The sequence below is a fragment of the Pimephales promelas genome, chromosome 2 (genome assembly GCF_988280905.1).
Source record: "Pimephales promelas chromosome 2, fPimPro1.hap1.1, whole genome shotgun sequence".
Lineage (NCBI taxonomy): Eukaryota > Metazoa > Chordata > Actinopteri > Cypriniformes > Leuciscidae > Pimephales > Pimephales promelas.
Window position 1 is genome coordinate 31,741,503 of NC_142770.1, and position 26,924 is coordinate 31,768,426.

At 41.4% G+C, this 26,924-nt stretch overlaps 3 protein-coding genes across 3 annotated transcripts in view; 2 read left to right on the plus strand and 1 right to left on the minus strand.

The window, feature by feature from the left end:
- LOC148997187 (uncharacterized) overlaps window positions 1–17,999 on the plus strand; it is an 87,635-nt gene extending 69,636 nt beyond the window's left edge. Inside the window, exon 2 of the mRNA XM_089122043.1 lies at window positions 17,816–17,999. Coding sequence (XP_088978169.1) covers window positions 17,816–17,999 — 184 coding nt within the window. The remainder of the gene's footprint in view (window positions 1–17,815) is intronic.
- The window catches only part of LOC120488318 (NACHT, LRR and PYD domains-containing protein 3-like), a 239,598-nt gene that overhangs the window by 186,314 nt on the left and 26,360 nt on the right, over window positions 1–26,924 (plus strand). The gene's annotated exons all lie outside the window — the stretch shown is intronic.
- On the minus strand, window positions 18,331–25,525 carry LOC148997188 (uncharacterized). The gene is made up of 6 exons (XM_089132861.1): window positions 24,893–25,525; window positions 24,629–24,815; window positions 19,467–19,588; window positions 19,150–19,378; window positions 18,730–18,876; window positions 18,331–18,602 (listed from the first exon to the last, which is right to left on the minus strand). Exons 1-6 carry the CDS (start codon window positions 25,523–25,525, stop codon window positions 18,331–18,333), a joined length of 1,590 nt encoding a protein of 529 aa, XP_088988987.1.

The following is a 26,924-nucleotide window of genomic DNA, read 5'->3' on the forward strand; positions in this document are numbered from 1 at the left end:
GGAGTACAATATACATACTGATTTTTGTAACTGTAGATAAAACTAACAACCCCACTTTTGTCAAAAGGTGGCGCTACTGAGCCCTCACCACACCCGTTTCTGAAACGTTGCACATGTCTACTGGCTAATAAATGTGATGTGTCTGTCGAGTTTCATGCAATTTGAAGCATGCTAAGAGTCTCAAAAGCATCCTAAAAGAATGGTAAAGTTTGATGCGTTGCCACGGCAACAGTTTCAAAGATATCAAGAATCCATTCACAGGTCTACATCTGCCGTATGTTTACATTATACATATGAAGTTTGAAGCAAATCGGGTAAAAATAAAAGGGTGATATCAAAGCATTTTGAAAGTGACACACTTCCTGCTGCCAGTTGGTGGCGCTATAACTTTGACTCACAATAGTCACATCCATGTGATCGTCCTCTTACAGCGAACATACTGCTGAAGTTTCATCAAGATCAGTTAATGTATGCTGAAGTTATAACAAACTTCCTGTTTCACGTTTCTCGCCATGATTTCGTTTCCTCGCCATGGCCAAACCGTTCGAGATATCAAAAATCCCCACACAAGCTTTCATCCTCAATGTCTTGACTTCACGCTGACTGAGTATCGTCGAATTTGGATCAAAGCTCTAGGAGGAGTATTTCAAATAACATTGCGAGCGTTTTACAAACAAACCTCAATAGCCGACTTCCTGTTGGGCTGGGGTAAAAAGTAAAAGCGCGAGGTATAGATGAAACGATGAGATCAACATGCGTACCGAGTTTCATATTATTACATGCAAGCGTGTTTGAGTTATGGACCAAGTGTTCGGACCCCATTCCAGGGGGCGCTGACGAGCCCCCCTGCCACGCCCGGGTACCATCTTCAGCCCGGCTCTGATGGCCGCGGGTTCTGACCCGTGTGCAAAGTTTCAAGAGTTTTCGAGTATGTTAAGGGCCCCAAAAGTGCCCGAATAGTCGTAAGAAAAATAATAATAATAATAAATATAGCTGCGAGCAGCGATGGCGGGCCCAAGCCGGTGGCACCGCAACCCCGGTTCCTTTAGTTACCTAAATGCACCCGGGTGGCGGTGCCGAAGGCTTTGGCCCTTTTATGATTAAATTTTAAAACGGCTTGCCATACTCTGTCATTTCGACTAGTCACAATTATGTTACAGATATCTTAAATGATAATACAAACTATCCAAAATGTAATTACGAATAGACAGAAAGACGTTGTTGATATCTACAATGTTAATTCCGGACAGGCAAACTTAGCTTTTAAATGTTAAAAGGGCTTGCCATACAGGGATGTAGGCTCAGAGAGAGGCTCACCATATTCAAACCAAAATATCTGACTTCCTCTTGGTCCGAGCTAATGACTATGTATTAGAAAGTTGTCCGGCTTGAGGAGTACAATGTATATAGCGATTTTTGTAACTGTAGATAAAACTAACAACCCCACTTTTGTCAAAAGGTGGCGCTATTTAGTCCTTGCACTATGCCCGTTTCTGAAACGTTGCACATGTCTACTGGCTAATAAATGTGATGTATCTGTTGAGTTTCAAGCAATTTCAATTTCAATTTCAATTTGACTGTTGAAAAGAAGTGCGCCGATTAGATACTCAGGATCGGTATCGGCTCTGACACTGCCATCTTTGACGAGGCTGATTCAAATTCTATATTGTGCATATATACTATTCTATGTTAGGCACAAAGGCACAAAAACTTTCTAAAGTACCATAAAGTTTTTGTGTACTGTATTATTAGTGTTCTGAAGCTATTATGTGATATAGAAATTAATATTTAAGTCATTAAATTCAAGAACACAAACTTTTCCCTCTCTGCGCCTGTCAGTCATTCTCCATTCAGCATTCAAACAGCACGTCACATTCGGTTACAGTCAATGATGAAACGATCTTCAAGATGATTGAATGTTAATCCTATTATACTGGATCTTTAAGATAAAGGTCTAAATGTCTATATTTTCGAATGAAGAAACTTTTTCTTGCTGGACTTTATTGCTGTAACTTAATCGTGTTACTTTCTACCGGGTGTCGGACGCTGTCGGTTAGATCACAACACTAGAGTCAGAGCACTATAATTGTTCTTCACGCACACAGTAACTGAAATTTAAAACCTTTAAAAGAGAAGGCTCAATAAACTATTGCATAGATAGATAATGTATAATACACTGTTCATAAATATGTATTTCCTTTGTGCTTTGAACTTTTCAATACGGATTCACTGCGCTGTAACTTCATGTGGCTTCAAGCACATCATTCTCCGCTCGGGATGCACATAAGTGCTTTGTGCTGCACCGTATCGGAGCCGTAATATCATAATGCAGTGACGTAATGACAGATTATTAATTGCCTTTCAATTATATGTTGCTGTGTCATTAAACATCTGTCCTATGCATTTCAAACATTTATAGCAGCCATGGCTATATTTTTTTTATGATTTTTGTTATCTTGTTTTTCATGAATGTATTTTTCAAAAATAAGAGCAATGTGTATTATCTATTATTAATATGGTTTATAATAGCATTTTTGTCATAGATTATGACAAAGTAATCATATGATCCACCAGCGAGGAACCAGCAGAACAGAGTGAACATTCTTTCTGTTTAGTTCAATCCTACTTAATAGGAATTTATTTAAAATGCTCGCTCTACTCCACACCATTAATGTCTTGTGCGGACATCCGTATTTCGACTTTCGATTTTAAGTAAGCGATTTAAAAGCTCCCAAGTCCCAGCGGAGTCACACGTTGATTAACCGGTGGGAATATACACAATAGGCCTACCTGATATTGAACACAAGAGGGCAGTATAGCACTACGTATGACTCAGATTATTATTTTTTTATGAATTTTACAACAATTATGGCTGTTTTTGAACGTAAACATAATTCTTAAATGAAAAAAAGGAAAAATTGGGGAAGTTATAATATTTGTATAATTTAATTTAGAAACAAATGATGTATAATTACATTTTTAGAAGATATGAGGCTTTTAGTGTTTACTTTTTTGACATTACTTTAATCTTTTGCCATAGTTGCACATGTCTACTGGCTAATAAATGTGATGTATCTGTTGAGTTTCAAGCAATTTCAAGCATGCTAAGAGTCCCAAAAGCATCAAAAAAGAATGTTAAAGTTCGATTCGTTGCCACGGCAACAGTATCAAAGATATCAAAAATTCATTCACAGGTCTACATCTGCCGTGTATTTACATTATACAGATGAAGTTTGAAGCAAATCGGTTAAAAATAAGAGATTGGTTTCAAAGCATTTTGAAAGTGACACACTTCCTGCTGCCAGTTGGTGGCGCTATAATTTTGACTCACAATAGTCACATCCATGTGATCGGTCTCTTACAGCGAAAACACTGCTGAAGTTTCATCAAGATCAGTTAATGTATGCTGAAGTTATAACACACATCCTGTTTCATGTTTCTCGCCATAATTTCGTTTCCTCGCCACGGCCAAACCGTTCGAGATATAAAAAATTCCTTGGCACCTTTTCATTCTTAATGTCTTGACTTCACGCTGATCGAGTTTTGTCGAATTTGGTTCAGTGCTCTAGGAGCAATACTTTAAATTCCATTGCATGTGTTTTAAACACAACCCTAAATAGCCGTCTTCCTGTTGGGCTGGGGTAAAAAGTAAGAGTGTGAAGTAGGCTATATATGAAACGATGAGATCTATATGTGTACCAAGTTTCATATTATTACATGCAAGTGTGTTTGATTTATGGACCAAATTTTCAGACCAAGTTTATTGACCAAGTTAATCTGATTAATAAACTAATTATATAAAACTATTGTCAATGCACTACAATTAAACTAGTTATATGTCTTTACTTATAAAAAATAAAAAATAAAACTTATTTAAAAAATACCAGGCTTGAGAAATGTATTTTCTTTATGCAGGTCATACACACAGCAGTGAAATGGTTAAGCCCCCTCCCCCTGCACACTCACACACACACAGACAGCCAGCCAGCCAGCCAAAGACACAGAGACATGTAGGCTCAGAGTGACCATATTCAAACAAAAATATCTGAGTTTCTGTGGGTCCTAGCTAATAAGTGTAAATTAGAAAGTTGTCCGGCTCGAGGAGTACAATATACATACCAATTTTTGTAACTCTAGTTAAAACTAACAACCCCACTTTTGTCAAAAGGTGGCGCTACTGAGCCCTCACCACGCCCGTTTCTGAAACTTTGCACATGTCTACTGGCTAATAAATGTGATGTGTCTGTCGAGTTTCATGCATTTTGAAGCATGCTAAGGGTCTCAAAAGCATCCTAAAAGCATCCTAAAAGAAGGGTAAAGTTTGATGCGTCGCCACGGCAACAGTTTCAAAGATATCAAGAATCCATTCACAGGTCTACATCTATCGTATGTTTACATTATACAGATGAAGTTTGAAGCAAATCGGGTAAAAATAAAAGGGTGATATCAAAGCATTTTGAAAGTGACACACTTCCTGCTGCCAGTTGGTGGCGCTATAACTTTGACTCACAATAGTCACATCCATGTGATCGTCCTCTTACAGCGAACACACTGCTGAAGTTTCATCAAGATCAGTTAATGTATGCTGAAGTTATAACACACTTCCTGTTTCACGTTTCTCGCCATGATTTCGTTTCCTCGCCACGGACAAACCGTTCGAGATATCAAAAATCCCCTCGCAAACTTTCATCCTCAATGTCTTGACTTCACGCTGACTGAGTTTTAGTCGAATTTGGATCAAAGCTCTAGGAGGAGTATTTGACATTCCATTGCGAGCGTTTTACAAACAAACCTCAATAGCCGACTTCCTGTTGAGCTGGGGTAAAAAGTAAGAGCGCGAGGTATAGATGAAACGATGAGATCAACATGTGTACCGAGTTTCATATTATTACATACAAGCGTGTTTGAGTTATGGACCAAGTGTTCGGACCCCGTTCCAGGGGGCGCTGACGAGCCGCCCTGCCACGCCCGGGTACCATCTTCAGCCCGGCTCTGATGGCCGCGGGTTCTGACCCGTGTGCAAAGTTTCAAGAGTTTTCGAGCATGTTAAGGGCCCCAAAAATGCCCAAAAGGTAGCAGAAAAATAAAAAGAAGAAGAAGAATAATAAAATATAGCTGCGAGCAGCGATGGCGGGCCCAAGCCGGAGGCACCGCAACCCCGGTTCCTTTAGTTACCTAAAGGCACCCGGGTGGCGGTGCCGAAGGCTTTGGCCCTTTCATGATTAAATGTTAAAACGGCTTGCCATACTCTGTCATTTCGACTAGTCACAATTATGTTACAGATATCTTAAATGATAATACAAACTATCCAAAGTGTAATTACGACTAGACAGAAAGACGTTGTTGATATCTACAATGTTAATTCCGGAAAGGCAAACTTAGCTTTTAAATGTTAAAAGGGCTTGCCATAGAGGGACGTAGGCTCAGAGAGAGGCTCACCATATTCAAACCAAAATATCTGTCTTCCTCTTGGTCCGAGTTAAAGACTATGTATTAGAAAGTTGTACGGCTTGAGGAGTACAATGTATATACCGATTTTTGTAACTGTAGATAAAACTAACAACCCCACTTTTAAGTATATATATGGTGCCTTTAGTGTTATTCTTCACGACGTGCAAAAACTTAACCCCCGCTTTTTAAGTATATATATATATATATATATGAAGAGTTCAGATGCAAAAGCCTCTAAATGCCATTTGAAATTTTCTTCTTTAATGATGATTTTTATCAAATTTGTATATTTAAGTTCAGTAATTTCACTTAAATAACAATTAATAGGTAATTATCATTGCCATTTAAGTGAAATTACTGAACTTAAATATACTAGTTTGTTAAAAAACAATCATCATTAAAGAAGAAAATTTCAAATGGCATTTAGAGGCTTTTGCATCTGAACTCTTCATATATATATATATATATATATATATATATAAAGAGGGTTATTCTGCACGACGTGCAAAAACTTAACCCCCGCATTGACTGTCGAAGAGAAGTGTGCAGAAGAGCTTGCATCAGTGAGGGCTTTGCAAAATATATATACATACAAACACACACACACACACACACACACATATAAATGAGGTTAGTGTTTTACAATATTAAGGAAAGCAAATGTATTGAAATATAGCACATTAATTTTAAAATCATTCAGCTTCAATTACCAATTTGTAGTTTACCAATTTATCTTACTTTTATTTAAACCAAGCTATACATTTAAAAGATTAGGGTTATATGCATATTTTGTCATTTAAAAAAATACAAAATTGTTATGCAAAAAGATAAGGACTTGCAGAAAAAATCTACAGTCAGCCAAACACACACACACACACACACACACACACACACACACACACACACACACACACACACACACACACACACACACACACACACACACACACACACACACACACACACACAAATAAATGCAGACACCAGCAACCCCCCCCCCCCCCCTCCCTCTTCCCCACACAGACACTGATAGAGACAAGATACACATCCAAACTGCAATATCTGACTTTCTTTTGGTCTGAGCTTATTACTGTTAATTAGAAAGTTGATCGGCTTGACGAGAACAATATACGTGGTAAGTTTTGTAACTGTAGGTAAATTGAGCAAAGTTATAACACACTTTATGTGTCCTTTTTTAGTCATAAAATTCATTTCCTCGCCACGGCCAGACCGTTCGAGATATCAAAAATCCGTCCGGAATTGAGCATCCTCAATGTCTTGACTTCATGCACACCGAGTTTGGTTGTGATTGGTAAACACATGCATTGTGATTTGGTGTATTTCTCCTAGGACAATTATTCAAACAACCCATAATTCATAATTCATAAATAACTTCCATTTGAACTGTCATAAAACTTAGAGCACGAAAGTTGTTTGGCCTGATGTGATCTATAATTGTACCGAGTTTCATATTAATTCATGCAAGTGTGTTTGATTTATGGACAAATGTTCGAATCCCAGTCCAGGGGGCGCTGTCGAGCCGCCCTGCCACGCCCGGTTACCAGCTTCAGCCCGGCCCTGATGGCCATGGGTTCTGACCCGTGTGCAAAGTTTCAAGAGTTTTCGAGGATGTTAAGGCCCCCGAAAATGCCAGAGAAGTCGCACACAGCAAATAAAGGGTTAAAATTAACCTGACAGGCGCCCCTCCTCTCACTCACACAGAGGGACACTGAGACACTGGCAAAATTCTGAGATTTTCTCTACATTCAAACAAACATATCTGACTTTCTGTGGGTCCTAGCTAATGAGTGTCAATTAGAAAGTTGTCCGGCTCGAGGAGTACAATATACATACCGATTTTTGTAACTGTAGATAAAACTAACAACCCCACTTTTGTCAAAAGGTGGCGCTACTGAGCCCTCACCACGCCCGTTTCTGAAACTTTGCACATGTCTACTGGCTAATAAATGTGATGTGTCTGTCGAGTTTCATGCAATTTGAAGCATGCTAAGGGTCTCAAAAGCATCCTATAAGAATGGTAAAGTTTGATGCGTTGCCACGGCAACAGTTTAAAAGATATCAAGAATCCATTCACAGGTCTACATCTATCGTATGTTTACATTATTCAGATGAAGTTTGAAGCAAATCGGGTAAAAATAAAAGGGTGATTTCAAAGCATTTTGAAAGTGACACACTTCCTGCTGCCAGTTGGTGGCACTATAACTTTGACTCACAATAGTCACATCCATGTGATCGTCCTCTTACAGCGAACACACTGCTGAAGTTTCATCAAGATCAGTTAATGTATGCTGAAGTTATAACACACTTCCTGTTTCACGTTTCTCGCCATAGTTTCGTTTCCTCGCCACGGACAAACCGTTCGAGATATCAAAAATCCCCTCGCAAACTTTCATCCTCAATGTCTTGACTTCACGCTGACTGAGTTTCGTCGAACTTGGATCAAAGCTCTAGGAGGAGTATTTAACATTCCATTGCGAGTGTTTTACAAACAAACCTCAATAGCCGACTTCCTGTTGGGCTGGGGTAAAAAGTAAGAGCGCGAGGTATAGATGAAACGATGAGAGCAACATGTGTACCGAGTTTCATATTATTACATACAAGCGTGTTTGAGTTATGGACCAAGTGTTCGGACCCCGTTCCAGGGGGCGCTGACGAGCCGCCCTGCCACGCCCAGGTACCAGCTTCAGCCCGGCTCTGATGGCCGCGGGTTCTGACCCGTGTGCAAAGTTTCAAGAGTTTTCGAGCATGTTAAGGGCCCCAAAAGTGCCCGAATAGTCGTTAGAAAAATAAAAGAAAAAAAAAAAATAATCGGAAGGAAAACAATAGGGCCTTCGCCCTTTCAGGGCTTGGGCCCTAATAATCCCAAGGAAAACAATAGGGCCTTCGCCCCTTCAGGGCTTGGGCCCTAAATATAGCTGCGAGCAGCGATGAAGGGCCCAAGCCGGTGGCACCGCAACCCCGGTTCCTTAGTTACCTAAAAGCACCAGGGTGGCCATGCCACTGGCTTTGGCCCTTCATCGCGGATCACAGCTATATATATATATATATATACTGTATATATACATATATATATGAAGCCGGTGGCACCGCCACCCTGGTGCCTTTAGGTTTATTGTGCACGACATGCAAAATGTAACCCTGCTTTGACTGATGCAAGCTCTACAGCACAGTTTATAGTAAGAAAGAATATAGTAAGAAAGAAAAGTAAGCTGTTACTCTGAGATGGTTTGGGAAACAAACATTCATCATGTCGCATTGGTTTTAGTTACTTGTCCTCGAACAGAGCCCTAATCTGTTTATATTTCAGTTACACATTCTACATTGATTAAAAAAGAAAAATCAAATGTGTTTTTAATTCATACAGAAATAAAATATTTATAATTCAGCTGAGAATAAAGTTAGTTCAAATTTTAAGAAAAACAAATATATGATCTGAAATATAGCACATTCATTTTTAAATTCATTCAGGTTCAATTACCAAAAATACAATCTTAATTTAATTTAAAGCAAATAATAAATCTAAAATATATGGGTTATATGCATATTTTGTAAAAAAAGAAAAAAAAAAGAAAGAAAGATATATATATATCCAAAAACACAAGGCCTTAAACTTTAACAAGGGTGCAACTCTTATCACAACAAACATAGTCACACACACAAGTCAAGTCACTTACATTTTAGATGCAATATTGACTTTTTAGATGCAATATTGACTTTTTTCTGTTTCAGCAGAGAAAATAGTTAAACAAAGATCACAGCGACCCATCGCGCATCTCAAAGCAATGTGTTTTCTCATTACTGAATGATTCAGCATTTTGAATCCATGACTCGTTCATTAAGACGGTCATCTGGTGACACCTTATGGTGATTTAGGGTTATGTTTAAAAGTATCGTTCTTTACAGCGATTTTTAATTGACTCCTGTTAAACCAATCTCGTAACATTATTGTGTAACCGATTTAATTTGATCAGCCTTACCTAGGGTAACAGCCCTATAGTGTCTTATTATTCAAAATTATTGAATTTATTGATCAAATTTACTAATGAAAAATGAAGCATACATTTATTAAGACTAGGCTGCCCTGCAGATATTAGGCTACAATATGCAGATTTAAATATACCATTTATCAAATAATCTGTTTATTTTTAGGTTACACATTACATTGTTTAAAAAATAAAAATCAAATGTGACCCGCTCTGGCGAAATGAGTCGGAAGTTGCAACCTTCCATTTTAAGATATGGGCCGATTATGTGGAAAAACCATGAAATAACAAAAAATATATATATATATATTTTTGCTAATTTCAAAGAACAGACATTCAAAAATAATCTCACAGGGTTTCGTAGTCGAGATAATTGAGTAAAGGTATTTAAATAACGATTAAAGTTGTCAAAGCTTTAAATTCGCTGAAATAAACATTGCTCTTCTCAACTCCCCTCGTCACCTCTGAGCATTTCCCGGGTATCCCCTGAAACGTTGAACTCACTGGAGGCTTCTAACCTAAACTGCGTGAGTATATTTATCTGCAAGAAGAATATAGCCTATTAAGGCTGTAACGATCGCGACACTCAGATCCACGAACCTGTGTCGCGGTGTGAGAGGACAGAATAACGACACCGACACGTCCCTTCAACTCCCGAAGTTATCCTTCACGTCCAGACCCAATGCTACAACATCTTTAAATTACTATTAGTATTATTTGAAGTTAACATTATAAAATACGTAGACTTACACCACAAAACTTAAATTATTACTAATTTTTTTTAAATTGGGCAATTTCAGCATTATGGAGGAGATCCAATTCCCAGATAATTAAATATTTTAATAAATTGGCCTATGTGAACCACACTGCACAAACCAAAAGTAATACTCACCGGATGAAGAAGGGTTGACTCTCTCCAGAACATAAAATCTTTATTTTATTTTCCGTGTTCGCATTTATGAGGAAAAACAATCCGAACGTGACCGTTCTCTGGAAGCGGCACTAAAACTTTCACATAGCTTAAACATGCAAGCACAAAGCCTTTCTTTAAAGTAAATTTCGTTTTAAAATAATTATCTTAATTTAAATCAATGTTTCATCAACCAATTACTAGGATTTAATAATAAGAAATAAATTGCAGACAATAGGCTAGGCCTAATCACGACGCGGAGACGCGCGGCACGTGAACTGAAGCTTGTCTCATGAACCGAAAGTCAGCGTATAAGGTATCCTCACAGACATATATATTGAAATGTCTACTTTTAAAGACAACCATTCAAAATGAAAGAAAACAGACTGCTCTCTGCTTATGTGGGCTAATCCGTATGAAAACTGAATTTCTCTCTGACTCCTCTTCAATCTTTCTGATTTTAGAACATTTTTGTAAAAGTGACTTTTAATTATTTATTTCAAAAAAATTAAAAATAAGTTGAGTTTCAGCCTCGTTAAATTGCATTTATATATGTTAATCTATTTGGTCAAATTAAGCTATATAAAATAAATAGTTTATCCCTTAAAATGCTATGGATTTTGAAAGATATAAAAAAAAAAATAAATTAAAAAAAAAGCGGGCAAAAAAACTTTAAAAGCGATTTTCTTAGGTTTTCAATTGGAAAAAAAGGGCAGACGACCAGAATTCAAATCTGTATATCTTTACAACCATTTAAGGTATGACCAAGGTATCATTTGAAAGCTTACAGTGTCCTCTTTCCATTAATATCAAAATCTCAATTTTTAAATTTGGGTCACTGTGACTAATTTTGCTGGATCAGGTCGGTCACAAATGTGTTTTTTATTGTAGTATTATTTTATACAGAAATACATTATAATTATATATAATATACAAAATATAACCGTGGGCGCGATTAAACAGTGTTACAATAAAACTCAACATTGTGTTTTTTAAAAATAAATTCAAATAATACAAATCCCGAAATTGCGCTAATTTTAAAATTAAACTAAAACTCATGGCTGCACAAGCATTAATAACTGTGCGCGCCAACAGCGAGGAACCAGCAGAACAGAGTGAACGTTCATTCTGTTTAGTTCAATCCTACTTAATAGGAATTTATTTAAAATGCTTGCTCTACTCCACAACATTAATGTCTTGTGCGGATATCTGTATTTTGACTTTCGGTTTTAAGTAAGCGATTTAAAAGTTCCCGAGTCCCAGCGGAGTCACACGTTGATTAACCGGTGGGAATATACACAATAGGCCTAACTGATATTGAACACAAGAGGGCAGTATAGCACTACGTATGACTCAGATTATTTTTTCTTCTTCTGAATTTTACAACCTGGCTGTTTTTGAACGTAAACATAATTCTTAAATGAAAAAAGGGAAAAACTGCTTTAATTATAATATTTGTATAATTTAATTTAGAAACAAATGATGTATAATTACATTTTTAGAAGATATGAGGCTTTTAGTGTTTACTTTTTTGACATTACTTTAATCTTTTGCCAAAGTTGCACATGCCTACTGGCTAATAAATGTGATGTATCTGTCGAGCTATCTGTATCTATCTGTTTCAAGCAATTTCAAGCATGCTAAGAGTCCCAAAAGTATCAAAAAAGAATGTTAAAGTTTGTTTGTTGCCACAGCAACAGTATCAAAGATATCAAGAATCCATTCACAGGTCTACATCTGCTGTATTTTTACATTATACAGATGAAGTTTGAAGCAAATCGGTTAAAAATAAGAGGGTGATATCAAAGCATTTTGAAAGTGACACACTTCCTGCTGCCAGTTGGTGGCGCTATAACTTTGACTCACAATAGTCACATCCATGTAATCAGCCTCTTACAGTGAACACACTGCTGAAGTTTCATCAAGATCAGTTAATGTATGCTGAAGTTATAACACACTTCCTGTTTCACGTTTCTCGCCATAATTTTGTTTCCTCGCCACGGCCAAACCGTTCGAGATATCAAAAATCCCCTCGCAAACTTTCATCCTCAATGCCTTGACTTCATGCTGACCGAGTTTCGTACCGTGTGTTTGAATTCTCTAGGAGGAGTATTGCACATTCCATTGCGAGCGTTTTACAAACAAACCTCAATAGCCGACTTCCTGTTGGGCTGGGGTAAAAAGTAAAAGCACGAGGTATAGATGAAACGATGAGATCAACATGTGTACCGAGTTTCATATTATTACATGCAAGCGTGTTTGATTTATGGACCAAGTGTTCGGACCCCGTTCCAGGGGGCGCTGTCTAGCCCCCCTGCCACACCCAGGTACCATCTTCAGCCCGGCTCTGATGGCTGTGGGATCTGACCTGTGTGCAAAGTTTCAAGAGTTTTCAAACCCGTTAAGGGCCCCAAAAGCCGCTAAGAGTCTCAAAATCATAAAAAAAAAGAATTTTAAAGTTTGATGCGTTGCCACGGCAACAGTATCAAAGATATCAAGAATCCATTCACAGGTCTTCATCTGCTATGTATTTACATTATACAGATTAAGTTTGAAGCACATCGGGTAAAAATAAAAGGGTGAGTTCAAAGCATTTTGAAAGTGACACACTTCCTGCTACCAGTTGGTGGCACTATAACTTTGACTCACAATAGTCACATCCATGTGATCGTCCTCTTACAGCAAACACACTGCTGAAGTTTCATCAAGATCAGTTAATGTATGCTGAAGTTATAACACACTTCCTGTTTCACGTTTCTCGCCATAATTTCGTTTCCTCGCCATGGCCAAACCGTTCGAGATATCAAAAATCCCCTCGCAAACTTTCATCCTCAATGCCTTGACTTCATGCTGACCGAGTTTCGTGCCGTGTGTTTGAATTCTCTAGGAGTAGTACTTCAAATTCCATTGCGAGTGTTTTATGAACAACCCTAAATAACCGACTTCCTGTTGGGCTGGGGTAAAAAGTAATAGTATGAGGTATATATGTACGATGAGATCTATATGTGCACCGAGTTTCATATTATTACATGCAAGCGTGTTTGATTTATGGACCAAGTTTTCGGACCCCGTTCCAGGGGGCGCTGTCTAGTCCCCCTGCCACGCCCGGGTACCATCTTCAGCCCGGCCCTGATGGCCGCGGGTTCTGACCCGTGTGCTAAGTTTCAAGAGTTTTTGAGCATGTTAAGGGCCCCAAAAGTGCCCGAATAGTCGTATAAATAATAATAATAATAATAATAATAATAATCCTAAGGAAAACAATAGGGCCTTCGCCCTTTCAGGGCTTGGGCCCTAATAATAATAATAATAATAATAGAAAAGAATAATCCTAAGGAAAACAATAGGGCCTTCGCCCTTTCAGGGCTTGGGCCCTAAAAATAATAATCGGAAGGAAAACAATAGGGCCTTCGCCCTTTCAGGGCTTGGGCCCTAATAATAATCCTAAGGAAAACAATAGGGCCTTCGCCCTTTCAGGGTTTGGGCCCTAAAAACATTACAAGCAATAAACAAAGAGTGGTCTCAGTATTTAAAAGTAGGCTGTCTGAATGTTCATCATTCAAGAGCTGGAGTGATTCCCCCTCAGTTTAGATACGATAAGCTGCATTCACACTAATGCATATATCTCTTTTGAAATTGTAAATGTGGTTTGTCCTGTTGGTTTAAGATATAACTGACCGTGTTTACATTAATTTCGCGTCATAAAAGCATTTTGACATGCAAGTACATTTACCAATGAGTCACTCACGGCCGCATGCACGAGCGCTCTTCACAAAGCACGCGTTAGTATTTTAAAATGAAAGCAGCCTTCTCAGTGATTTTCATGGTTTTAATATATAAGCCAACTGCATTCCAAAAGACATAAATAATGCCTCTGTGAAGCATTTGTAAAGAAAATACCCGCGGGAGAGAACGCGCACTGCAAGAGTAATATTTATTTACTCTTTATAACATCAAGCAAAGCGGCAAAACCTGTTCAATGAAGCCCGCGAATGTCCTTGTAATTCGGTTCAATCCCGAACTTTATGAAATAACGTTACTATGTTTTGGAAGGTTCGAGCGGTGTCGTGTGTGTGAGTGAGGAAGAGAGAGAGCGAGAGAGAGAGAGAAAATAGAAGCAAGCAGATTCAGAACACGGTTCGTTTCTGAAGCACGCGCAGCGTCATCACGCATCTGTGTTTAAAAACTAAGCTCATACTCGATTCTGAAATTCTCTGAATCGATCCAGGATTGTTGAGGAGAGGAGAGAATAAATAACACAATAAACTGTGTTCTTTTCTGAACGCCAGACCGCGTAGCGTGGCAAGCTGATGCTTTATCTTGCAGACTGCTTTTCTCTCGCGTGTCACGTGACCAATGTAATCGCAGCTCTTGCGATTAGAAAATCGCGTTTCATCATATCGCGATTTTATCGCAAATGCAATTAATCGTTCAGCCCTACTGTTGAGGCCTGTAACCTGGCGACCACAGTGTGTGGGAGCTCATGACCAGGAAGGCCTGGTAAGGCCTGTAACCTGGCGACCACATTGGGTGGGAGCTCGTACTCAGGAAGGTCAGTGAGGCCCAGCCTGGTGACCACAACCTGTGGGAGCTTACTCCACCAAGTGGAAGCTACTTCTTTCAGAAGTTAGCCAGAGAAGGGCGTCCCTGTAGCCTACTTAAGTGACAGGACGCCTCTTAAAGTGGGACCCAAGGGAAGACCGGGGTCTGAGCCACATAAGAAGGGACCGAAGCATACCGCGCGTGACCCTTACCATACGAAATGGATTTTAGAAAATACACAAGACAACCAGTCATGTGATTTACCACAATAATAGGTGAAGTATGGGTATGTGTACTTCACTCTGAATTCAGGAAGGCCGAACTTGAGGCCTGTAACCTGGCAGCCACAACAAGTGGGAACCCATAATCAGGAAGGCCTGACAAGGCCTAACACCGATAGTCCCAATGCATGGGGAGCTCACATTCAGGAAGGCCGCTGAGGCCTGCAGGCTGACATGTGAAGACTCACCACTACAACTTGGCGACCACGAAAAGTGGGGGTTTCACATTCAGAAAGGCCTGGCGAAGCCTGCAACCTGACATGTGACAACTCACAACCAGGAAGGCCAATGAAGCCTGAAGCCTGGTGACCACAGAGTGGGAGCAAAGTGCTCAGGAAAGGTGGTGAGGCTGTAGTCTGGCTACCGCAGCATGTGGAAGCCCACATTCAGGAAGGCTGGGTGAGGCCTGTAAACTGACTACCACAGTATGTGGGAACTCATAACCAGGAAGGCCCCTTTGAGGCCTGTAACCTAGCGACCACAATGTGTGGGAGCTCATCACCAGGAAGGCCTGGTGAGGCCTATAACCTGGCGACCACAGTATGTGGGAGCTCATAACCAGGAAGGCCTGGTGAGGCCTTTTACCTGGCGACCACAGTATGTGAGAGCTCGTATCCTGGTGACCACAGTATGTGGGAGCTCATAACCAGGAAGGCCTGGTGACGCCTGAAACCCAGCGGCCACAGCATGTGGGAGCTCATAACCAGGAAGGCTTTGTGAAGCCTGAAACCCAGCGGCCACAGCATGTGGGAGCTCATAACCAGGAAGGCCTGGTGAGGCCTGTAACCTGGCGACCACAATGTGTGGGAGCTCATAACCAGGAAGGCCTGGTGAGGCCCTTAACCTGGCGACCACAGTATGTGGGAGCTCATAACCAGGAAGGCCTGGTGAAGCCTGTAACCCAGCGACCACAGCATGTGGGAGCTCATAACCAGGAAGGCCTGGTTAGGCCTGTAACCTGGCGACCACAATGTGTGGGAGCTCATAACCAGGAAGGCTTGGTGAGGCCTTTAACCTGGCGACCACAGTATGTGGGAGCTCATAACCAGGAAGGCCTGGTGAAGCCTGTAACCCAGCGACCACAGCATGTGGGAGCTCATAACCAGGAAGGCCTGGTGAGGCCTTTAACCTGGCGACCACAGTATGTGGGAGCTCATAACCAGGAAGGCCTGGTGAAGCCTGTAACCCAGCGACCACAGCATGTGGGAGCTCCCACAGATGTCTCTCCGTGGCCACCATAGCACCGACGGAACAGCAGATTGCTTGGTGGCCCGGAGTCCCGCAGCAGATCAGTCTGGTAGGCCTGAGGACCACAAGGGCGTGCAGAACCGCACCTGCCTGACCTGCTGCCGTGTACGCTCTGTCATTCAAGCATGAAGATGTCTTGAGCAGCTTGGATGACAGGGTCAGAGCTCTTAGTGAAGAGGACCAACCAGAGACGAGATAGTTAGCCAACGTCTCGTGCACTGGTGGCATCGACACTTATCCGTGCTCCACGACTCCCTCCACAGCAGCGAAACTAGCCCGCTGATGCAGATAGAGACGTGAGGAGAACGGATTCTTCCATACCCTCTCGATCCCAGCGTGGAGATCGGAAAGGAATGGAAGGCTCAACCGAGCTGGTGGCTTATGTGTGGGGAGGAACCAGCCATCCAAAATATCATGAGCGGGTTCCTCCCAGACGCGCCTCCACTGCAACTTGTCTGTGGCGCGCCCCATAATGTCAACCAGCTCAGCGTACACTGGGCAGGAGGGCTGAAATGGTTCGGTCTCAACCAAACTGACATCCTTTTCTATATATATATATATATATATATATATATATATATTACAGCCAACTCCTGCCCTGCCCAAAGAGAACAGTTACAGATTCACCAAAGAGAGAGAGAGCTCATTTTCTCTTTTCTTAGATGTTCAACATTAATCTGTAACTCACCCTCGTCAGCTGGTAGATCATCCGCGAGGTTAACGCCCCTCTCCCGATAATCTGCCAGCTCCATCTGAAAGCTCCACGAGCTCAACCGCCACTGAGCCTCAGCCCGAGCGGGAACCGGAACCGCGGGGTTCAGATGCCGCGCCCACTTCCCTCGAGAAGTGGGTCAGACGAGAGCAGAGAGTTCTGAAAGGAAAACTCTCAGTTCGCGCAAAAAACTCCCTCGAGAGCTTCCCGCACATGCTCTTCTCTCAGGCAGAACACGCACAGATCGTGTGAATCCTCCGGTTCTCAAATATCTGGACACAAGTCGACACACTCGCGCAAAGTGTTTCTCCACGTCTCTGCGCGCTTAATCGTTGATACTATCACACAGACAAACAGTCCCTGAAGACGAAAAGATGTTGTCACGGTTTCAAGGCGCCCTTCTTATACATCCAGATTGACGCGCTCATCATTCAAGCTGATGATGCACGGGCTGTCGCCGGTCAACCTGATTACTGTGAGTTGATATTTGATTTCAGACACCTGTCACGCCTGAGGCGTTCCCCATTGCGTCATTCGACGTATTGTTGAGTTCCCTTCGAAAGGGAACTGTATTTTCCTATTTTGATTAGACTTTTTTTTACCATTATTTTTATGTGGGCTATTACCCTAGCTAATTAGCTATTTGCTAATTTTTTTCAATTTTTTTTAGGCAGTACCGATTGGTGGCTTACAGAATTGTTCTAGAGTGGGGTTTGAAAGGAACACAGCTGGGAAGAGGCAACCGACATGTTCTTCCATCCTGTGTAGTGACCAGCATCCGAAATAAATACCCTTCAGACACCGGGCAATATGTTGGATTCAGGGAAGCACAAGATGCTCTGCGATTGTTCTGAACACATAACTATAGTAGGCAGCTAGAAAACATTTGCTACTGCACCTCATCTTTTCAATTAATCAAATACTTTATATATATATATATATATATATATAAACACATACAAACACATACATTGGGTTACAGATGAAACAATACGATTTTGATGTTAGCTTTCTTTTATTTTACTGTAATATAAACAATTACACCTAAGAGTGGATTTAGACAATTTGTTGTAATGTAATGTCAGTAATTAAATTACAATAAAATCAATATAAAGAAGTGTGATGATTGTGTTTTTACAAATGCTGGCACAGTATTTTGCACCACAATAAGGTACAGTTAGGCTTTTATTTTCTGCTTGTATTTGAAAATCGTGAGACATGCCGTGATATAATTTCATCTTTGTCCGGTCTTGGAGTGTCGGCTATGTTTTTGTATATGGTGTCTGGTTGCTGGATATAAGAATTAGGATCTGCAAACTTCACGGGAGGATCCTGGCGCCTTTGCAGGACCCGCTCCACAAGATCCTTCCTGAATGTCTGCGTGGTTGTCTCGTATCTTTTCCTGGCAAACCATCTTTTTGTTTGTTTCGGAAAGACCAAATCATATCTTGGAGTTCCTTGAGATAGTAAAACACAGCAATATAAACATACCAAGGATTGGCTAGTAAATTTACAATGTACTTGAAACATATTCAAGTAATGATGGCTTTGGGTTTTGCAGTTATGTATTATGTGTAGACTTACCATCAGTGGTTTTTGCTTGCTGACGGCCAACATTCTCGTTGTGGTCCATCACAGAGAGTAGAGTACGTGCCTTCATAGAGTTGTAGCTGAAGTGTAGCCTCTTCGGAGTGTACTTCAGCATTGCACTGTGGTAAACTTCAAGGTCTCCTGCAGTTTTTATCAGATGGATAGCACCTTGTGAATGTAACTCAAAATGTTGATATTTTAAAAATTCGTAAAAAGACGTTAGATATTTATTTTATGCCTTCATTGTTTGTATCACAAACATTTACACAGTAAAAACTTTCAATGGCAGCTATGCAACTCTCTAAAGCACGGATATCAGCATGTTGTTTTAGGTAAAGCACTAAAAATAATCTTTAATCTAAAAACAAATTTGTGTAAATGATCGATTAAATGTGAGCACCATACATACAGTACCTGTATGTTTGAAGAGAGTCATGTGTTTGAGGTCTTTCAACAGGTTCTTGTTGAGTACGTGGTCTGACAGTGTATTGAAAGCAGCAGAGTCTGTTTGCAGCCATTTCTTTCTTCTCTGCTGATCTTCAGTAAGTTCTTGATGGTAGCAAGTTCTCTCCTCTCCATCTTCCTCCCACCGATGGATGCCACAAATGTGATGCAGAATTGACGTCCAGCGACGTTTCAATTCCTGCCAAAGCATATGCGTTTTAGGGCAACAAAACTAATAATGCTTTTTGCTTAGTACAGAATAAAATAAACACATCTCATCAACTTACCTCAGCATCACCACCACATGACTGACAACACCACCAAAAGTGATTATTAATTGCCTTGATCCAAGGAAGCAGATCATTGTTTTTCTTATTTTTAGCAGCCGCAGTCAACTTTTTCTTCAGTCCTAAGTAATAAAATCACAATTGTAATAGTTTGTGTAATTAATAAGTAGAGTCTGCCATCTTGTGGTCAGTATTGGAAATGCGGTAATGACATTTCATGTTTATTTTGGAAACGAGTTTTGATGTTACCGGAGTGAACCGGCTTCGGTAGTTCAGCAGTCTGTATCAGAATGTTATAGAGTAAAGACGGTTGATTGAGAACTCCTTTTTGGTCTGATTATTGTCTCAACCCCAAGATATTACAAATGGCGACGAGGATATTCGAATGCCACTGCGTCACTGCACTGTAAAAGGAACCGTACACTGGTCGTGGTAAAAGGATTTTTTTTTTTACGGAGGAACCAGGCACGTGTGGATAAACTGTTAGCAGTTAGCTGTTAAAAAAAAATCTAAAAATGGCTGTACCAGTCGGTCGCGTGGATGAATACAATGACACAAAGGAGGATTTTGAGTCATATCTGGAACGTCTGGAACAGTGGATGTTGGCAAACGAAATCAAGGATGAAAAGAAGGTGTGTGTTTTTCTCTCGGTGATTGGAGCGGATGCTTACAAGTTGTTGAAAAATCTGGTGTCGCCGACAGTACCGAGTACTATGGAGTATTCCAATCTGGTGAGTGCACTGAGTACACATTACAAGCCAGCACCGATTGTAATCGCGGAACGTTTTCGGTTCCAAAAGTGTAACCAGAAAGAGGGGGAAACTGTCTCTGATTATGTGATAGCTTTGAAGCAGCTATCAGCTACTTGTATGTTTGGACAGTATTTGGATGACGCGCTGAGAGATCGTTTCGTGAGTGGATTACGCTCGGATGCAGTGCAGCGCAGATTGCTGTCTGAAAAGGATCTGACTTTCCCGAAAGCTTGTGAGATTGCAGTAGCAATGGAGCTGGCGTCAAAGAAATCAATGGAGTTTTCTGGACACAGCCAGGCTCATCAGGTAAATGCCTTGTCAAGTGCAGGTTTTTCTGAAAAGGGGAGGAAAGGACAGTTTAGACGACAGAATGATAATAAAGCTCAAAGCAAGGGCCAAAAAGGAGAAAACAGAATGTTTGGGGCATCACAGACATGCTACCGATGTGGTGGAAGACACTCAGCACGTGACTGCAGATTCAAGAATGAAAAGTGTCATTCCTGCTCCAAAATTGGACACATAGCACGTGCATGTAGAAAAGGAAAAAACATCTCTCAAACTCATTTTGTGGAAGCTGAAGGAAATACATCAAGAGGGGATGAAGAGGCTGAACTTTTTGGTGTGTATGCATTATATTCCACCTCAAGTTGTGAAAAGGGGTACACAGTGGATGTCTTACTGGGTGATAAGAGCACAACAATGCTGCTGGATACAGGGTCAGCTGTGTCAGTGATATCGGAGGATTACTACCAGACGAATCTGAATCATTTCCTGTTAAAACCAGCCCCCATGTTGAAGCTGAAATCATATTCAGGCCAGAGTATTGCAGTTCGAGGATACATCAAGATACCCGTGCAGTATGAAACACAAAAAGTTACCTTACCTCTTGTTGTAGTGAAGGGTAGTAGACCAGCTCTGATTGGTAGGAACTGGCTAAAGGAACTACACCTGGACTGGAAACAGATTTTCACAGTGCACAGGGTGTTCACACAGGCAGAGTGGACCCCAGGAGTTAACGAGGTGTTACAGCGCCACCAGGCAGTGTTCTCTGAGAAACAAGGCTGCATAGAGGGTTTTAAAGCCAAAATCCGCATAAAATCAGGCACCACACCAATCTTTTGCAAAGCGCGCCCTGTTTCCTATGCATTAAAGGAAGCAGTGGAGAAGGAGTTGGACAGGTTGGAGAAAATGGACGTGATTTCAAAGACTGAAATGAGTGAGTGGGCCTCTCCTATTGTAACGGTGCCAAAAGCGGACAAGACAATTAGGATTTGTGGCTATTACATGGTCAGTATTAATCGGTGTATAGAAGAGCAGATATATCCACTGCCTAACACCGAAGATCTATTTGCTACTTTAGCGGGAGGAACATCATTCAGCAAGCTTGACCTGTCTCATGCGTACCAGCAGCTGATGCTAGATGAGGAATCAGAGAAGTATCTGACTATCAATACCCATAAGGGCCTGTACAAATTTCATCGCCTCAGCTATGGTGTTTCCAGTGCACCTGCGATTTTTCAGTCTGTAATGGACCAGATTTTACAAGGGCTGGACCATGTGACATGTTTTCTGGATGATATTCTCATTACTGCCGCAACGGAGAAAAATCATTTGAGAAAACTGGATGAAGTGCTCACACGTCTGGAAAAACACGGTGTTCATGTGAAATTGTCTAAATGTCAGTTTTTTCAGAGCAGTGTGGAGTATCTGGGACATCGCATTGACCAGGATGGCTTGCACCCCACGGATGAAAAGGTGACAGCCATAAACAAAGCGCCTGAGCCAACAAATGTCACGGAACTGAAGTCCTTTTTAGGGCTTCTTAACTACTACAGCCGTTTCCTGCAAAATTCCTCCACCTTACTCCACCCTCTACACAACCTGTTGAGAAAAGAGGCAAAGTGGATTTGGACTTCGGAGTGTGCTAAGGCCTTTGAAGATGCAAAGCAGCTATTACAGCAAAGTAAGGTGCTGGTGCATTACAACACACAATTGCCACTCCGGATTGCCTGTGATGCGTCACCTTATGGAGTTGGGGCGGTGATTTCTCACATAATGAACAATGGAGAGGAACGGCCGATAGCTTTCGCATCCAGGACGTTAACGGAGGCTGAGAGAAAATATGCCCAAATCGAAAAGGAGGCACTGGCTATCATCTTTGGTGTCAAGAAATTCCATAAATACCTCTATGGGAGGAAGTTTACACTGATTACAGATCACAAACCGCTGTTAACTATCCTTGGACCAAAGTCAGCAGTTCCGACGTTGGCAGCATTAAGGATGCAACGCTGGGCTCTCATCCTCATGGCATACAGTTATGAGATTGAGTACAGGAGATCAGCTGATCATGCAAACGCTGATGCTCTGTCTCGCCTACCCACCGCATCATTCGACAACACAGGAGAAGAGGCAGGTATTTTTTACTTCTCACACATGGAAGAATTACCAGTGGGTGCGAAGGACATTGAGAGAGCTACTTTTAAAGATCCTACACTGAACAAAGTGTGGAGCTACACAATGAATGGGTGGCCCAGTTATGTTCAAGAGGAAGCACTGCGACCATATTTCATACGCAGGCAGGAGTTGTCCGTTGAACAAGGTTGCATTCTTTGGGGCCAGCGAGTCATCATACCCCCAGGCTATCGACAGCGCTTACTGGAAGACCTTCATCATGTGCACCCAGGTATCTGCCGCATGAAAGCGCTCGCTCGCAGCTACATGTGGTGGCCGGGCTGTGATGGGGAAATTGAGGAGCTGGTGAAGGGTTGCTCTATCTGCCAAGCTGTTCAGAAAATGCCAGCAGTCGCACCGCTGCACCACTGGAGGTGGCCGGAAAGAGTGTGGCAGAGAATTCACATTGATTTTGCAGAGAAGGACAAACAGTACTTTTTGGTGGTTGTTGATAGCCATTCAAAGTGGTTAGAAGTTTTTCCTATGTCTTCCATCACATCTCAGAACACCATTGTAGTGCTGCGAAGTCTGTTCTCTGCGTATGGACTGCCAGAAGAGCTGGTATCAGATAATGGTCCACAGCTGGTGTCGAGGGAGTTTACACAGTTTCTGGAGGGAAATGGTATCAAACACACTGCTGTACCTGCATATCATCCTGCAACAAATGGAGCCGCAGAGAGGTCAGTGCAGATTTTTAAGCGTGCGCTGGCGAAGGATGTGTTGGAGGCAGAGAATAAGGCTTCTTTGCCACTTAGCCATAGACTTGCAAATTTTTTGCTCATGTACCGCAGTACACCACACACAGTGACTGGTCGGACTCCGGCTGAGTTATTTCTGAAGCGGCAGATTCGGACTCGTTTCAGTTTGCTTAAGCCCAAGCTTGCTAGTCAGGTTGAAGAGAAACAAGCAACACAGAAACGTTTTCATGACAGTGGTGGTTCTTGTCTTCGGGTTTTTCAGGATGGGGAAGCTGTCCGTGTCCGAAATTTCAGGGGAGGAGTGGAAAAATGGATTCAGGCAAAAGTGCTAAAAAGACTGGGAGCTGTCACATACATGGTACAGGACGGTCAGAGACAACGCACAGTGCATGTTGACCACATCTTGCCTTGGCGAAAAAAGGGTGAACAAATTCAAAAAGTGTTGCCCTCACCAGTGGTTGAGAATGAATCACCAGTCATCAAGGACTGTGTTTTTCCAGCTGTTGTCTCCAGTGCACCAGTGAAGCTAATGCCCCCTACGGTTCCCATTAAACCAGCTGAACAGTTTGTTGATGTGTCACACACAGAAAGCAAAAGCTCACCTGAGGAACGGAGGTACCCAGTGCGGGTCCGTGTACCACCTAAGAAACTGGATTTATAACTTGCAGTATGTTGTATGGAAATGCTATTGTGTTTCAGTAAAGGTTAAGCTGCCAAGTGTTTATTTAGTTTTTCACTGTATTGTGCTAATACGTTAATGAACGTTAACTGGCAGAATTAAAAAAAAATGTCCAGGGCAGTAGATTTTTTTTGGTTGAATAAATTAAAGTTTAGTTGTTAATCATTGTTAAATAATAATAATAATAAAAAAAGCTATGTTAAGAAAAAGCTAAAAGGGAAGGAGTGTAATAGTTTGTGTAATTATAAGTAGAGTCTGCCATCGTGTGGTCAGTATTGGAAATGCGGTAATGACATTTCATGTTTATTTTGGAAACGAGTTTTGATGTTACCGGAGTGAACCGGCTTCGGTAGTTCAGCAGTCTGTATCAGAATGTTATAGAGTAAAGACGGTTGATTGAGAACTCCTTTTTGATTGCAACTCTTCAGCTACAACTCTATGAAGGCACGTACTCTACTCTCTGTGATGGACCACAACGAGAATGTTGGCCGTCAGCAAGCAAAAACCACTGATGGTAAGTCTACACATAATACATAACTGCAAAACCCAAAGCCATCAGATTGCAATTAGTAGAAAGCTTACCTTTGGCAACATGCCATGGGTCAAACTGATGCTGGATGTCAGAGTAGGTCTCTCTCATAAGCTTCCTGATAGAAGGAGAGCGGTCTGTGGTGATGGTATCTACTACAACTCCTGCCTGAAGCAAACGCACCAGACATCTCCGAAATCCCAATATCTCCATGGCTGGTGAACTGGTTGCCTCTGTTACCTTTATAATGACAATCAGTATAAATGTTTACACATGCACTGCGAGTACAAGCAGTATATACATTGCTGGGTTTTTACCTGAACTAACTCAACCATGATGATTTCCTTTGTTTCATAACTCATGAAACTGTATGTAGTGTACTTGGCACTAAATCCAGGTGAATCAGAACGACCATCACCACAGATTGAAATCCCTCCACCAATTGTCTGTAGTTTTTTCAATATCTCTTTGTGATGGTCTTGGTAAGCATACTCAATCACTGGTATGAGGTAAGTAGACTGCAGGGAGTAAAATGTTGTCTTCTTTGTAATTTGGAGATTCAGTAGCTCAGCCCAATCTAAGACTTCTGTATAAGTTGAACCTGTGAACAGGATGGATGAGGCAACCAGCAGATTGTTTTCTGGCATTCCACGCAGTTGAGGACATGACTCCCATTCCCCTGAGTGTCCATTTAAACAGCTCCACTTGATGTGTATATGTGTCCCAGCAGTGGTCACTTTCTTGTATTCCTCTTCAATTAAAACACCACACTGGTGGCATGTTGTGAAGAGCTGCATTAGCTTGGATTCGTTGACAATCCATTTATTTTCTGACCAGTTCTTGGCTCCTTCTGCCGAGGATATGTCAGACTTGGAGGAGCTAGAGGTGCTGCTCAGTGGCACAAAGGAGCTGTCAACTCGGTGACTTGATGGGGCTTCAACTGATATCATACTCAGGTCCAGTGGGTTGTCATCTTCAGCTATAGCTTTCTTTTCCTTTATAAACCACAAAAGTAGAAAAAAATGTTTAAAGAAAGTCAGTGAGTCTAATGCTACGTTCACACCGGACGCGAATAGGGCGTCAGGCGCGAATGATTTCAATGTTAAGTCAATGCAAAGACGCTTTACGCGCGTGAAAAATTCCTGCGGCGCGAATGAGGCGTGGAGCGCGGCGCGGAAGACGCGAATACGCCTCATTCGCGCGTCAAGTTGGCGCGAATCGCGCGAATTGAGCGTTGTGCATTCACGCGTTTGACGCGAATTCGCGTCTGCCGCCCGAGTTGAAAAATCTGAACTTTGGCGTGAATTCGCGCCGCGTTAACCAATCAGGAGCCTAGCTGCTTGCTCACGTGGTGAAGTGTCTGGTTGCTTCAATAAATTATTTTGGTAATATGACTAAATGCATGGTGGGATTATGCACAACAAAGCAAATGTTTCATCACTTAAAACATTATTTCTATATAGGAGACATGTTCATTTTGTATTGAATGTTATTCATTCCATATCTAGAAATAGTATTATGTTGTAAAGACAATCAACATATGTGCATAAATTCGTGTCTGGACGTGAGAGAGAGAAAAAAATCACAGGACGGGTTAATAACTTTTGAAGGCTGGCTCTATTTATTTTTAAAACAAAAATAAATGACAGCTAGATTAGATGGATGAGGGCGAGGGTGATCCTCGCTCAGATGCGGGACAACACGTCATCAAACTGGGCGCGTGACAGGCGGAAGTACCGCTGACAGCGGCCGTCATCCAGCGCAGCTCCTGGAGCGAGCAAATGGTGAAACTCGCCAAACGGTTCGGCTCTGAAGGGTCCGGTGGACACAAATATACGGCGACGATGATCCCCACGCCGCTGTTCTGCTCTCCAGAGTAAATACAGAGCGGTAAATCTCTTGATGAATGCTCGGTCGACATAAAAACAATGGCCGCCAACGGATTTTGCGGATTTCGCGTCAGGCGCGAATTTGACGCGCGATTCGCGTCCGGTGTGAACGTAGCATAAGAGAACAGAGACAGTATTGAAACTATGATCCTGATTTTTTTATTTTTTGGAACACTATCCAGAATAGTAATGGTTAAATATTATTGAAAGATACAGCAATGTCCTTTTATAAAAGCGTATAATTCTTGTGATCAGTGTAATCAAAGTTTGTAAAGCTATGTAGTGGAAGTCATACATGTCATACTACTATTATGACTTATTTGAGTTCACTCTCTTGTGCTAATGCTGAACTATTTTTTCTTCTATACAAGATACATGAACTTCATTATAATACAATTGTTGGCAAAAATTACAATATGAACGAAACAGTCCTATAAATTCAAACAAATACCTCACTTTG

What these genes read in the sequence shown, in the direction of transcription:
- LOC148997188 (XM_089132861.1), bottom strand. Translation starts at nt 25,525, where the DNA reads ATGATATCAGTTGAAGCCCCATCAAGTCACCGAGTTGACAGCTCCTTT. An exon ending in CATGTGGTGGTGATGCTGAG is followed by an intron (nt 19,379 to 19,466) that starts GTAAGTTGATGA and finishes ATGCTTTGGCAG; the next exon opens with GAATTGAAACGTCGCTGGAC. An exon ending in GACTCTCTTCAAACATACAG is followed by an intron (nt 18,877 to 19,149) that starts GTACTGTATGTA and finishes TAAAAACTGCAG; the next exon opens with GAGACCTTGAAGTTTACCAC.